The sequence below is a fragment of the Zeugodacus cucurbitae genome, unplaced genomic scaffold, assembly GCF_028554725.1.
Source record: "Zeugodacus cucurbitae isolate PBARC_wt_2022May unplaced genomic scaffold, idZeuCucr1.2 ctg00000296.1, whole genome shotgun sequence".
NCBI lineage: Eukaryota > Metazoa > Arthropoda > Insecta > Diptera > Tephritidae > Zeugodacus > Zeugodacus cucurbitae.
This window is the reverse complement of record NW_026530878.1, coordinates 1-15,938: the sequence shown is the minus strand read 5'-3', so window position 1 is coordinate 15,938 and position 15,938 is coordinate 1. Positions and strand designations below refer to the sequence as shown.

General features: G+C 33.5%; 1 protein-coding gene across 1 annotated transcript; it reads left to right on the top strand.

Moving 5' to 3' along the window:
* Nucleotides 1-57: 57 nt before the first annotated feature.
* On the top strand, nt 58-15,813 carry LOC128924105 (serine/threonine-protein kinase NLK-like; the record flags this gene model as incomplete). The annotated part of the gene is made up of 6 exons (XM_054235895.1): nt 58-143; nt 3,288-3,879; nt 3,943-4,144; nt 6,389-6,482; nt 8,609-9,270; nt 15,733-15,813. Coding segments are annotated over 5 exons (1,350 nt in total), but the record flags the coding sequence as incomplete, so codon positions are not given.
* Nucleotides 15,814-15,938: the final 125 nt, after the last annotated feature.

Below are 15,938 nucleotides of genomic sequence, written 5' to 3'. Positions count from 1 at the left end.
ATAATTATGATTTCCGCTTTTGTACTTTGTAACTCACCTTAAATACAACTCATTAAAATACAATTTGTCTTCTTCTTCTATTTGCAGGTACTCTCAGCATTGGACATTTTACAACCACCTCATTTGGATTTCTTCCAAGAAATGTATCCTTTTCAAACAAAAACAAAAAAAACAATAATAACGATAATAATCATGAGAAGACTATCTATATAGTCGCACGAAATGCATACATACAAACAATACAAAGAATATTAAGAGAAAGTAGAAGAATAGCTGAAAGCAGCAATGCATAACTGTCTTCTTTAGTGCAAGTCACAAATGCAAATAATTGTAAAATTGCAAATTGCAGAAATAATTATGAGAATCATAAGTAAAAACAAAAACAACGATTGCATAACATTCGTAGAAGTAAAAGCTGCGCCATCAATTAAGTCTTCCTGCTAAAAAACAGTACACACCAACCAAAAAGAAAAACAAATGTCTACTTTGCCACAATATTTATGGTGTAGAAATGTATTCGCATTCGCACCGGAAATGCAAGTTGGTTAACTAGTTTACCGCTTTAATCAATGGCATAGCTGCAAGCGAAGTGGCAGTGCAGCACTCAGTCCAACATTCGAAAGTACCGTAATTATAATATTTTCAATTACAAACTGCTTTTACATTTCTTTTTCGTTAATTGTGAATGTAAGGCAATTCAATCAAAGAAGCCTCAAACTCATAAAAAATGTTCAATTCCCACGACTGTCAGTATTATCATATATTTATATTCGACTCAGGACGATCAACTTGACTCTAAACTATTTGGGTAATACAATGCTGCTACAACAACAATGTGGGTCAATATAAAAGTGAAATGAATTCATACCTTGAGTTTTTCGCATATCTCATTATATATAGAGTTTAGAAAAAATATTTCGAAAAACTTTTGCAAAGTTCTAATAGACTTCCGACAATGCTTGGTGATACTCTGAATTTTAAGCAATTCATCATTACAGCAGTCCTACTATTTTCCCTTAAAGATTGCGAAAGTTTCTCATAACTTCTCTATTGGGACATCTCAAGAAAAATGTTTACTGGGTTACATTTTTATGGATCCCACTTGAGGGGTTACATGGGTTTTGTCGCGTAAAAAATGTCCTATTTTTTAACTTTATTTAATTCAAACTTTTTTCTGTCTTATAGATACATATTTAATGAATAATTTCTGAAATTTTCAAAAAATAAAAGCTACTCCATTGCAACGTCATTTCCGTTGATCCCTCGGAAAAAAGGTGCGTCCGCGTTGTCAGCATAACTCCTGACAGGATCAACCAAAATGAAAAAACAAAAATATGTGTTTTAGGTAAGACCATAAACTCGTGCTTGAACGAAGGAAAGACAAAAAAGTGAGAATTGGAATTTTGGCAGACATTTTTCCAAAAATAAAGAATTTCGATCAAATTTGCTTGACATTTTATTTTTATTATTATAATTGAAAAAAGAAAAAATCCTTCGTCCAAGCACGAGTAAATTGTATCTCGAACACCTGTTCAAAATTTCATCAAGATCAGTTGAGTAGTTTGCGAGAAAATTTGACAACCGACTTTGAAAAAAGCGTTTAAAGTTTTGAATAACAATAGTACTTGACTTGGAGTGCACACTTTCCAAAGGCTGTATCTACGAAACTATTATTCGGATCGACTTGTGATGTAGAAATATAATAAGCCAAAAAAAACAAAAAATCGATTTTTTGAATCCACGAAACCCATATAACCCCTTAAATTCATTTATATTTGCTAATTTCTTCAAAATTTAGTCACCCAGGTTGTGTTGTGCTCAAAAACAATAAAATTTATATTTGAAAAAATTGCATAAATATCTAGAAGACTAAAATCCTCCAGTAACGTATGCATTTTATCTTATTTTTCCAATTAACCATCATTTATTTAACCATTTTTATGAAATCAGCCAAAATGTAGGCAACGTTTTCTTTATATTTCTCTATCTATGTACAATTCAAAATCAAGACTTATTGGAAGCTATGACGACACAGTTTTTATTGTGTTTTTATTATTTCGCATATATTCCGCAAATCAACTAAGTATCTATTTTTAGTACCCAACTCAATTTAATTTAAATAAAACTCCACAGTAAATCACTCATAGTAGTTGTAACTTTATCTGGCGCATTTTAATGGGTGTATAAAATCAGAGTTTGTAACTTTTATGCCGAAATGAAATTGCGCCCCATTAAAAGTTTTACGGCATAGCTTTGGCTGTATTTAGTCTATACTTTTATCTTTTATTAAGAAGTTTTTGTCTTTGTCTTTCGTTTATATTTCAACCTCCTGCCCTCCACAAGCACAATATATATTATGGCAATAAGGCAGATCGGCACAACCGAACCAACCGAGCCATCAATCTGCAACACACGAGCACATTGCTGCCTCCGAGCAATTCACCTTAGCTGTGTAGCGAAGTGTTGCCTGCTTTTAGGGGCAACTAAAATGCAGTGCTATGCGCCACACGCCAACTGTTGTTGTTGTTACAGAAGGACATTGCTGCAACAGGCGATTGAGTGCACACGCGTTGACATTGTTTGCATGTGTTTTTGTAGCGGTGGTTTTACGTTGCGGCACAATACTCGTGCAAATGAATGAAAATTTAGAATGCGCTCGCACATTTTTATTTCATTTAATTAGAATTCATTGAAGATTAAGCCAAAGCTGCTGCTGACTTGAGTCAGTCTCCCTCTTTCTCTCTCTCTTTCTCGGTGTATGCTAGCGAAATGCTAATGGGGAAATTAAATTTCCCACAGTCACTTTTGTGGTAATTTTGCGGTTTGCAGCTCAAGGCTCTTGGGAGTCAAATGCGCGTGTTCAAGTAGAAAGCTGTGAAAGTTGGCGGCCCAAAAGTTGCTAACACAGCGAGTCAACATCAAAGCAAATGGATAAAATCAATGCGATTTAATTGAAAAAGTTTGCCGTATTCACTCGCTCACTCATTGTGCGGCGCACTTTCTGCTGAACTTCGTATTTACACAGTACAGTTTGATGGGCAATTGTAAGTGCCCTAAATCGGCAAGTTTTCTAAGTCAACAATTGCGGAAGAAGGCGTACCCAGAAATGCCAGCAGTTATTAAAAAATGTACACAAGTTCAAACTTTCTTAATATATTTAATATTTTTTGTATGTATGTTTGTATATATTTAGAATTTTTTAAATTTTTGTAATTTTTCCTCGTAATACACGCTCATCGGCTTTCCTCAACTCGTCACTATGTACACTCTCTCCTCCCGCCATATAGATATGTGATAACCGAACTACTACAGTCAGATCTCCATAAGATAATCGTCTCGCCACAACATCTCTCCGCCGATCACATTAAAGTGTTCCTCTACCAAATATTGCGCGGTCTCAAGTATCTGCATTCGGCGCGCATCCTCCATCGTGACATCAAGCCCGGCAATCTGTTGGTCAATTCGAATTGTGTGCTGAAAATATGTGATTTTGGTTTGGCGCGCGTCGAAGAGCCCGATCAGGCCAAACATATGACACAAGAGGTGGTCACACAATACTATCGTGCACCGGAGATTTTAATGGGCGCCCGCCACTACTCGTCGGCGGTGGATGTTTGGTCGGTAGGTTGCATTTTCGGCGAACTGCTCGGTCGTCGCATTCTCTTTCAGGCACAGAATCCCGTGCAACAGCTGGAGCTGATCACCGAGCTGTTGGGCACACCCTCTATGGAGGATATGCGTCACGCCTGCGATGGCGCTCGTTCACACATGTTGCGCCGCGCACCCAAGCTGCCATCATTTTCGGCGTTGTACACGCTCAGTTCGCATGCGACGCACGAGGCGGTGCATCTGCTGTGTCAAATGCTTGTCTTCGATCCGGTGAGTATTATAGTTATTGTAGATAACGCATTCTTCTAATCAATTTTTTATTTCACCGTGCAGGATAAGCGCATCACCGTGACGGATGCTCTGGCGCATCCATATCTGGATGAGGGTCGTCTACGCTATCACTCGTGCATGTGCAAATGCTGTTTCACTACCTCGGCCGGCATGCGCCAATATACGGCCGATTTTGAGCCATCAGCTGGGCAGCCATTCGACGATCTGTGGGAGCGTAAATTGACATCGGTGCAGCAGGTCAAAGGTAACGTTGAATCCAATTGTATCCAGTAGTGTATTATTGAAAATGAAGTAGAGTAAAAGCATTAGAAATATTTTTGTCAGTTGATAGGCTTCCAAACAAGAAAATTAAAAAGTGTAGCATATATTAGGTTCCGCGAAGTATTAAGATAGCCCTACATAAAGGCCTATGGTTATATCATTCCACGACAGTCAGTTCTACATAACGAGAGCGAACTCGGATTTGTATCCGGCCAAGCAATGTCAGTTCCGCAGCTTTCCTCAAAATTATTTGGAGAAAAATCCTAAGGTTATATGAAGTAGCGATCATATTTAAAAGGTGCACTGACGCCTAAATGTAGGCAATACACTAGTATTTATTGCATTTCCTTTATTGATTATTACAATAGTTCACATCTGGTTTGCCTTCCGCTATATACGATATGTTAGTGAGAAAACAGTAATAAAATGGTTGCCTACTTTTCGGAGCGAGTGAAATTAAGATGACGTTAGAGCCATAAAAAGGGATAATGTCTGACGAATTTAATACAGTTTTGATATATTATTTTCATTATACTATTATTCCAAGACACTTTACGAGTTCTAAAAAAGATAGTTTTAAAATTATTTTCCGTACTATTTAGAAATCTCTCTACAGTTAGGCAAATATCATTTACTGTATTTTTATACTCTCGCAACAAATGTTACTAAAGAGAGTATTATAGTTTTGTTCACATAACGGTTGTTTGTAACACCCAAAACTAAACGAGTCAGATATAGGGTTATATATACCAAAGTGATCGGGGTGAAGAGTGGAGTTCAAATCCGAATGTCTGTCTGTCCGTCCGTCCGTCTGTGCAAGCTGTAACTTGAGTAAAAGATAAGATATCTTGATGAAACTTGGCACACTTATTTCTTGGCACCATAGGAAGGTTGCTTTCGAAAATGATCGGACCACTGCCACGCCCACAAAATAGCGAAAACCGAAAACACATAAAGTGCCATAACTAAGCCATAAATAAAGCCATGGAAATAAAATTTGGTATGAAGGATCGCACTATGAAGGGGCATATTTTGATCTAATCTTTTTGGGGAAGTGGGCGTGGCCCAGCCCCCTACTAAGTTTTTTGTACATATCTCGCAAACCAATAGAGCTCTATAAACCAAACTTTCTGCAGTCGTTTTTTTTAGCCACTTCCTAATACAGTCCAAAAATGAAAGAAATCGGATAATAACCACGCCCACCTCCCATACAAAAGTTAGGTTGAAAATTACTAAAAGTGGGTTAACTCATTAACGAAAAACGTCAGAAACACTAAATTTCACATAAGAAATGGCAGATGAAAGCTGCACTTAGATTTTTTTACAAAATGGAAAATGGGCGTGGCGTCGCCCACTTATGGGTCAAAAACCATATCTCAGGAACTACTCGACCGATTTCAATGAAACTTGGTTTGTAATAGTTTCCTTACCTCCCAATAATATGTTGTGAAGCCGGATCGCTTCACAACCGCGCCTACTTCCTATATACCAGAACTTTGAAGACGATCTGAATCGGTTACTTTACAATATATAATGTAAGCACTAGTGATGATATCGGTGCAGAACTTTGCACAAATACTACGTTTATAGTGTGGGAGCCCCATTCTAAAAATCGCCAAAATCGGACAATAGGTTTTCAAGGCCCCATGTATCGAACATGAGGACCTCGGTGCTTTTAATCTAATATTATGGATTCCAACTTTCAATGGACTTTATACAATATATATGACGAATATGTGGGTCAAATTGTGTATTATATAATATAAATAAAGTTAAATAAATAAATTGCGAGAGTATAAAATATTCGGTTACACCCGAACTTAGCCCTTCCTTACTTGTTTGAATTAAATTTAAAAAAAATGCTGAGAGTGCTAAATATTTTTGATAAATTTGTATGAACAAAAAATATATTTTATAGCTGTTGCATACTTTTTGGCACATTGTCAAAATTACGTCTGTATATTTAAAATATAAGAATTTATGTAGTACATACATATATAAAAATAATTAATATGTTTTATTTTATATCTAATATTTTTTTAATTTTTTTAATTTATTTTTTTTGTTTATTTTATTTATTTTTTTAACTTTAGCTTTTTCTCTCAATTATTGTTTTTTCAATATTTTTTTTTGTATATTTTTTATTTTTGGTTTTTTTTGTATTTTATTTGAATTGTTGTGTGTTTCTTTGTTCCTCTTATTAATCTCACCCATATGTCTCTTACAGAGGAAATGCACAAATTCATAGCGGAGCAACTGCAAACGGGACGCGTACCACTTTGTATAAATCCGCAAAGTGCGGCCTTCAAAAGTTTTGCTAGGTAAGTGAAAGTCCACGCAAATTCAAATTTAACCATTAACAGATATAGAGAGATAAATAACCTCCAGTTGAAATTATACAAATTTAACAAGAACAACCTTTTAACAATCCTTTTTGGTTTATTTTAACACTCACATTGCTTTGCAACTTTTTTGGTTTTTGCTTAATGATTCGGTGTATTTCTTTGAATGCCACATATTTCTTAGTTTTATTTTTAAAATTCTTTAAAATTTTTATTTTTTATTTCTAAATCTTTTTTTGAGCTGTTTTATTTTATAAACATTTTATTTATTTTTCATTCTTAATTATATATTTTATTTTAAAATTGTTTTATTTTTAGTTCTAAAACTATTTTTGAACAATATTTTTGTTTTAAAAAAATTTTATTTATTTTGCATTCTTAATTATATTTTTTTAATTTTTTTATTTTTATTTTGATTTTTTATGTTTTACATGAAAAATGGTTTCATTTGTACACATTTTTTAATATGATTTTTATTTTCATTTAGCCATACATGCATTCGTAAGTTGGATTTTTGGTTTATTTTTGATTTGCTTTTTGGATTTTTACTCGGATATTTATTATAATTTTTTTTTTTATTTTTTATTTATATTTTTTTTTAATTTCTATATTTTTTTTATTAATTATTATTTTTTCTGATAATTATTATTTTTTTAATTGTTATTTCATCTTTTTCACATTTTTTTTTTTCTCATATTTTTAATTTTACATTTCTCTTTTGGCGCTCTCATTACTCATTGTAGACCAATTTCTTAACAGCACTATTAACTCACAAACCATTTTTGTTTGCATTATTTTTGCCATTTACTATTTTTATTACTAAAGTCTACTATTTCTTTTGATCGTAAAATTCTTTAAAATTTCGTACGCATTTTTGGTGTAGCTACTACCTTGTGATCTCTAGTCGAAATTTGTGCATCAAAATTGTCTCACACTCCAATACCGTTACGAATTTTTTTCTACTCTCTTCTTCTCCTTTCACACTGTGTGCTTTGTGTGTGTTCATCTCTCACAAAGATCACAGCACATTTGCCTTTCATCTTGCCTCTCATTTTTAACCACTACTCTACCACTACCAACACTACAACAACTACGCCCACCCATTATTCACCAAATTCAAAAACGTTTCTACCTTTTTTGCTACCGATTTGTTGTTATTTAATCATGCTTTAAAACGATTTCATTCATAGTAAATTAATTCTTTAATTAATAAACGTTTTATTAAAAATGAATTTATTGAATTTAATTACATTTGCGTTAAGCCAATGAGAATGAGATAATCTACTACTACTACTACTACTACTGCTACCACAACTGCAACCACTGCTGCTGTTGCTGCTGTTAGAGACGCTGTTTGGTGCAACAGATGCCGTTACACAGTTACATATAGTATATACAGCTGCAGCTGCTGATAGAGAGCGAGCAATTAAATCGAAAACCGAAAATCATAAAATGAATTAAAAATCCACAACAACAACAACAACTGCATGCACTTGCAAATTCAAAGCCAGTGTCATAAAGTGAACAAAAACCACAAGCAACAAAAATAAAAATAAAAATGAAAACAAAAATAAGAAAAAAGTAAAAACAGCAAATACAACAAAAAAGCTTGCAAATCGCAATTACAAATACAATATATATATGTGTATATATACAAACGATATATGTGTATAGTGTATTTAACGCATATTTTAAATGCCCTCCTCCTCCTCCCACTTGCATTACATTACAGTTAACGTTGAGCGCGCTGTAAGAGATAGCAATCGCACAATCACGCACAACTCAGCTCAATGCACTCAGCCGTAAAGTATGCAATTGCTCATGTCATGTATGAAGTCAATGCGAAAGCGATAAACCAGTTGCCACCAAACCGTTGCTGAGCGCAATCTGTGCGTGTGTATTGATTGCGGCGAAATTCGTCAAAATATAAATAAATTAAAATAATTAAAAAAATAAAATAAAAATAATCAAATAAATAGCAAAGAGACTAGACAACTGTGTGTGTATGTGTTTGTTTGTGTGTGTATATATACATATATATATCTATATGTATACTAGTGTCCGCACACATACAATTAAACCACAATTTTTAACTACATACATAGATACGTTGAGCAAATTAGGAAATTGCGGAAAGAGCGCAACAAACGAGATCCCGTTGGCATAACGTTAATGCAACAATTGGAGTTTGATCGTCGCAAAGAGCAACAGCGCCTGGAACTTGAAGCGGCATTCAAAGCTATGATTATGCAAACACCGGAAGTGACCGTGGAGCCGAGCAGTGCGCCTAATACGGGCACACCCTCGTTTTTCAACTTGCCCAGCTTCAGTTCGTTCGACTATACCACACCGCATACGAATAAGGATCGGCGTTCACTGTCGGTTACGCCCCTTTCATCACTCAATATGACGTTGTGCTGGGATGAGCAGGATGACAGTGAAACGGACACTGCCGATGAGTCGATGGATAGTGGCTACTGATTGCATCGATATGCTCTCTCGAGTGTGTTTGAGTGTTAATAATATTTATTAATTTATGCCGTTGTAACAATTCGGAAATAACAACAAAGCGCGTCTGGTGAAGCGTTAAAAACGACAACCACCGCAACAACAACAACAATGTTAATTGCAAATACTGTTTGAGGCGGCGTTTCAGCTCAGCAAATTAGCGTTGCCATTGCAGTCAGCCAAACCGCGACAACAACAACAACAAATTTAGTCAACCACTATATCTGTCTACAGACAACAAATGAAATCTCTGAATTAGGTCTGTTAATATTCAATTCGTATTTAATTTATCTTTTCCACTACTTTTTGTTACTTTGTTATATATTTTCCGTTATTTAGCAGTCACATAAGCTATTATAACCTTCTCTTAAACCGTTAGACAGATAAGATTACTACATATTACCGTTACCTATACGGCATTGCATACATGTTTATGTAGGTATTATGTATATATGTATTATATTTGTATAGCTAGTGTGTGTGCGTGTTTGTGGCTTTTTTGAGTATAAACAAAGTTAGTCTTCTTAGGTTAGGTCCCGATTTTGGTTTTATTTTTTTCTTAGATATCTATATAATATGTAAGATATAATTGAAAACGTTAAGATGTGATTGAGGTTAGTAGAGTAGGTGTTGTAGATTGTCTATATTAAGCCATTTATAATTCGAACTTACAATAATAAACTATTTTATATATCTCTTGGACAGACGGAAAAATAAACAAGTAAGGAAGGGCTAAGTTCGGGTGTAACCGAACATTTTATACTCTCGCAATTTATTTATTTAACTTTATTTATATTATATAATACACAATCTTCACTAGTGCTTACTTTATATATTGTAAAGTAAACGATTCAGATCGTCTTCAAAGTTGTGGTATATAGGAAGTAGGCGTGGTTGTGAAGCGATTTGGCCTATTTTCACAACATATCATTGCGATGTAAGGAAACTATTACAAACCAAGTTTCATTGAAATCGGTCGAGTAGTTCCTGAGATATGGTTTTTGACCCATAAGTGGGCGACGCCACGCCCATTTTCCATTTTGTAAAAAAATCTGAGTGCAGCTTTCATCTGCCATTTCTTATGTGAAATTTAGTGTTTCTGACGTTTTTCGTTAATGAGTTAACCCACTTTTAGTAATTTTTAACCTAACTTTTGGATGGGAGGTGGGCGTGGTTATAATCCGATTTCTTTCATTTTTAGACTGCATTCGGAAGTGGCTAAAAAAAACGACTGCAGAAAGTTTGGTTTATAGAGCTCTATTGGTTTGCGAGATATGTACAAAAAACTTAGTAGGGGGCGGGGCCACGCCCACTTCCCCAAAAAAATTACATCCAAATATGCCCCTTCATAGTACGATCCTTCGTACCAAATTTTATTTCGATAGCTTTATTTATGGCTTAGTTAGGGCACTTTATGTGTTTTCGGTTTTCATCACTTTGTGGGCGTGGCAGTGGTCCGATTTTGCTCATTTTCGAAAACAACCTTCCTATGGTGCCAAGAAATAAGTGTTCCAAGTTTCATCACGATATCTTAATTTTTACTCAAGTTACAGCTTGCACAGACGGACGGACGGACGGACGGACGGACAGACAGACATTCGGATTTGAACTCCACTCTTCACCCCGATCACTTTGGTATATATAACCCTATATCTAACTCGTTTAGTTTTGGGTGTTACAAACAACCGTTATGTGAACAAAACTATAATACTCTCTTTAGCAACATTTGTTGCGAGAGTATAAAAAAGATATCGCCAAAGACTATACACTTTTTTGAACTCACCTCCTTCGTTTCCTGTTCTATTTAAAGAATACGGACCTATTAAATTATATTTCTTTCAATTATGCTGCATAATTTCGGCAGAAATATCTATTTTCTATTTTCCTATACGTTCTTACATATAGGAAAAAATTCGAGTATAGCTTGAAAATGCATGCTTACCTTTATAATCTATCCGTCGATCGATCGACTAGTAAATCATTTTAAACCCGTAAAAGAAATTCGAGTGATTTCCTCTAACGGATAAGTCACCGAATCGAACTTAAATTTATGATCGGATCAATTTGGCAATAATTTTTGGGGAATATAAACAATAACAATTGAGTTAGCACAGATTTAGCTACGATGGTGTATAGTAGATGAAGAAATACCATATTAACATCCACCGAGAGGCACAGGCAGAGTAATTTCATAAAAATTTGTAACAATCGATGTAGAGACCTTTAAAATTAATGTTGGTGGGCAATAAATATTGCTAATGATAATATTCGTTCAGTAATCAAAGTGTTCAAAATTCCCAAATATTCAAAACAATAACAAGAAGTTAAAAAATCTAACGATTGAAAATTTCGGAAAGTCCTTCATCAGATACAATCTCGTATAAATCAGCCGAGACAATAATATAGCAAAAATAGCATTTGGGGGTCAAAGTTTTAATGCGCTAAAAATAAGTTTTGCATAAAAAAATTTATAAACAGCATGTATGTGTATGTGTGTGAGTATATATAGTTATATAATATTATATATATAGTTTTAGAACTGCCAAAAAGGTCTAAGAATTCATATATTTTAGTACCTTTCTTTAAATTATTTATTATTTATTTATTATATTTGTATAATTGGGAGCTTAGATTAGACAAATGCTAGAAACAAAACCAAATAGTGACAAGACAATTAGCAATACATCATATACATACACATATCCCAAATTAACCACTTGCTCGTTATACATAACTGTAACTAAAACCCTCTTTGTACAAATATTAGCACCGTTCACGTAGGTCCAATGGATATATTCATAAAAGACCTACAAATACCCAAACACAACAACGTTATTAACTAAATCCAATAACCTAACCAAATAAAAACAACAACAAGCCAACTATATAACAACAATAAGTAAACGTTCGTACCAACAACTGTATGCTTTTGTAGGTGTATGTATGTATATGTATATGTGTTCTTTATACAAAAAAATTTGCCAAAAAAACTGTGAATATAGCGAAAATATAAATTTGTATGCCAAAAATTGTACCGTTATCGCCAACAAAAATACACACTAATACATACATACTGATTAGATGCTTGTTCTACGCCGCGTTCTAATATGGTGTATTTTCAAAATTTACCACAAACCTATGTACATATATGTGTAACGCCTAACAACAACAAAAACAAAGCCATTCGTCAATTAACGCAATGCTACTAAATTACGCAACAAAAATGCAAAAACAAAAACAATGAACACCTTATTACTAACTACCGTGAAGTAATTGCTGTTGGCAAGTTGTCAAGATTGTGTGTCTGTCAATTAAATTGTGCCCTGACAAATGCGTCCCTGTGCCGACTTGTATGTATGTATAGTTATAAATATGAAGCAACACACTCCCGGAGCGCATAAGCTGAAAAGCAGCAGTGATTAAGTGATTATTAGTAGTTATTACATTATCTCCTTCTTAGCCCTTAACTAAAATCCAAACTAAACTCAACTGAACTAATCTCCACTAATCTAAATTGAAACTTTATACTTACATATTTATATTTGTTTTCATCATTGGTATTGTTTATTGAGAATTCTTGCCATCTCACGCAATCATTTAGTTTATTATAATTTCATTGTTTTTTTTTTGTAGTTATTATTTAACATAATTCACACTTTTCTGTCCTGTCTGTATGTATGTCACTTTGCGTAGTTTTAGTTATTTAAATTGTACTTACACTAGTGCGCTACACAATACTAACACTTAGCCAATTATGTTTGCTTATTTTAGAAATTCTATACGATTATATACTTGCAAAATTTTGTTCCAAATACACGCAACTGGAGTTTAAATACGGATACTCGTATACTACTTACAACATTCGAATAGTAAATACAAATACTTTTAATTTCGTTGACCCTAAGAGGATAAACTACTCTAGAATTTCAACAAAATAGTCAATTACGATTAAAAATTAACTGAGAAATTTAAAAATGTGATATACAAATATGATCCTAGTTTGAAAAGTTCTGAAAATGCTTGCATTTCAATCCCAATTCGGAAGTCTCGGAATAGCAGTCTATTCAATTTTTTTTATTACATATCCGGAGACACATGTAACTCTCTTGATTATATAGACCCATTTTGGGCTGTTTAATATAATAGAGAAAGAATGATTTTGCATATTTCATTTGTTATAGTAAATATATTTATTTTTTTGAGACGATATAATTCTTCAAACTTTTTAAAATATATTTAAAAAATCTAAAATATTCATGAAATCTCGTTATTTTCCGGGTATCCTATTAGGTTAACATAGTCTTTGTTAAGCATACTAGGAATAAATTATTTCAACCTTGGAACAACTATATACAAATGTTGCTAGATTTAACCCTCCGTCCTTGCCACGTCATTATAATAACTTAGGAGTCTATAGCTTATTCGTATACCTAAAAGTATTGTATCAAAACTATAATAATTTTCATATTAATAAAATTGAAATTAAAACTAACATTCTTGGGTCTTTTTCAAAAATAATGTACTTTTTGAAGAATATCTTCTTCATTAATTTATATAAATTAATTGTTTTAAAAACTTTCCATCCATGTTTGAAATCCCAATAAAAATCAACCCAATACTGAACAGAAATAATTTTATGTTTAGAGTAGTAACATAGTTTATAATTCTCAGCAATATATAATAAAGAAAATAAATTCGATTTCGGACTCACTATCCGGAAAATTTCAAAAGGGCTTGTGCGTTGAATCTCGTTATTTAAGTGAATTTTGAAATAATAATAGTAGTAGGAACAAAAGATCACAATCGTGTACGCAATGTTTTTGTACTGTACACCGAAGAAAGTTAAACAGAAAAAAAATAAAATGTAATGCCCGTTTGGATTTTCAAATTTGGCGTGTGATTTACTTTATCCGAAAGAGTTTTTATTTTTAAATTCCCATATTAATGTAAATCTCTGGTATAATTTTATTATGAGTTTATCGTAATCGAAATACATCCTTCGACTTTATTTTAATTTCATAGAAGTCCATTAACCGCCTCAGATTATAAAGGGTGATTTTTTAAGAGCTTGATAACTTTTTAAAAAAAAAAAACGCATAAAACGCAAAATCTCATCGGTTCTTTATTTGAAACGTTAGATTGGTTCATGACATTTACTTTTTGAAGATAATTTCATTTAAATGTTGACCGCGGCTGCGTCTTAGGTGGTCCATTCGGAAAGTCCAATTTTGGGCAACTTTTTCGAGCATTTCGGCCGGAATAGCCCGAATTTCTTCGGAAATGTTGTCTTCCAAAGCTGGAATAGTTGCTGGCTTATTTCTGTAGACTTTAGACTTGACGTAGCCCCACAAAAAATAGTCTAAAGGCGTTAAATCGCATGATCTTGGTGGCCAACTTACGGGTCCATTTCTTGAGATGAATTGTTCTCCGAAGTTTTCCCTCAAAATGGCCATAGAATCGCGAGCTGTGTGGCATGTAGCGCCATCTTGTTGAAACCACATGTCAACCAAGTTCAGTTCTTCCATTTTTGGCAACAAAAAGTTTGTTAGCATCGAACGATAGCGATCGCCATTCACCGTAACGTTGCGTCCAACAGCATCTTTGAAAAAATACGGTCCAATGATTCCACCAGCGTACAAACCACACCAAACAGTGCATTTTTCGGGATGCATGGGCAGTTCTTGAACGGCTTCTGGTTGCTCTTCACCCCAAATGCGGCAATTTTGCTTATTTACGTAGCCATTCAACCAGAAATGAGCCTCATCGCTGAACAAAATTTGTCGATAAAAAAGCGGATTTTCTGCCAACTTTTCTAGGGCCCATTCACTGAAAATTCGACGTTGTGGCAGATCGTTTCATCATTCATGATGAAATGTCAAAGCATACTGAGCATCTTTCTCTTTGACACCATGTCTGAAATCCCACGTGATCTGTCAAATACTAATGCATGAAAATCCTAACCTCAAAAAAATCACCCGTTAGTTCCTTTTTAAAGAACATTCAAATCTAACTGGGTCTACTATTTCTTCATATTAAAATCACTTAACTCTTAACGTTGAATCTCTCATATCATCTGACTAAAGTCCACAGGTTGTGTCTATGAAAGCTCTCCAAAGCTTGACCGTGGTCCGTCAAAACGGAGAGCACCACCAACTGTTTGAATTTTCTTATAACCACGTCAGCTAATTTCTCTCTATGTACGCCTTTAATGCGACTAAATTAGTTACTTAGGAATAAACAAAAAGAAAACGAATAAAACTAATTTCCTTTTGTAAATGTAATAAATAAATCAAAATATTTTTAACAATTATTTATACTAAACAGTTACAACTAATAAACTAATATAGAACCTCGAGTATGTAATCGTAACTTTTGTCACGTTTCTGTTGATATGAAGAGCGCGTATAGTCTATGAAATATTATTGTAATTCTAGTTTTGGAAACGACACTCCCCATTTAGAACAGAATTTGTAATTTTCAAAATTAACGAACCTATAAATTTAAAAATGTAGCATATATTTAGGCGCCAATATACAAAGTTCATTATTAGACTCGATAACTTAGTTAGATAAGAGTTCCTCTCTTTTAACATATTTAGTTTTATTAGAAAGATATAGCAAAAAATAATAATAAATAAATTCAATTTGTTTTCTTCTTATTTTCAAAACTGGATAACTGTGATTTGTTAATAATTTTATTTTTTTTTTTTTTGTGAATATAGTTTCAGCGTATAATTGGTTGCCAGTTTCACTTAAAAATTCACTTAATTACGAAAATAGAAGAAAGCTCTTAGGTTCGTATAAAAATATATATTTTAAAATAATTTCTTTGATTAAATGTAATAAAATCCCGAGTAGATAGAAAAATTAGGAAATTTGTAGGTTTAAAAGACGTAGAACTCGAGCAAGTTTCTATGAAAGTTGATAT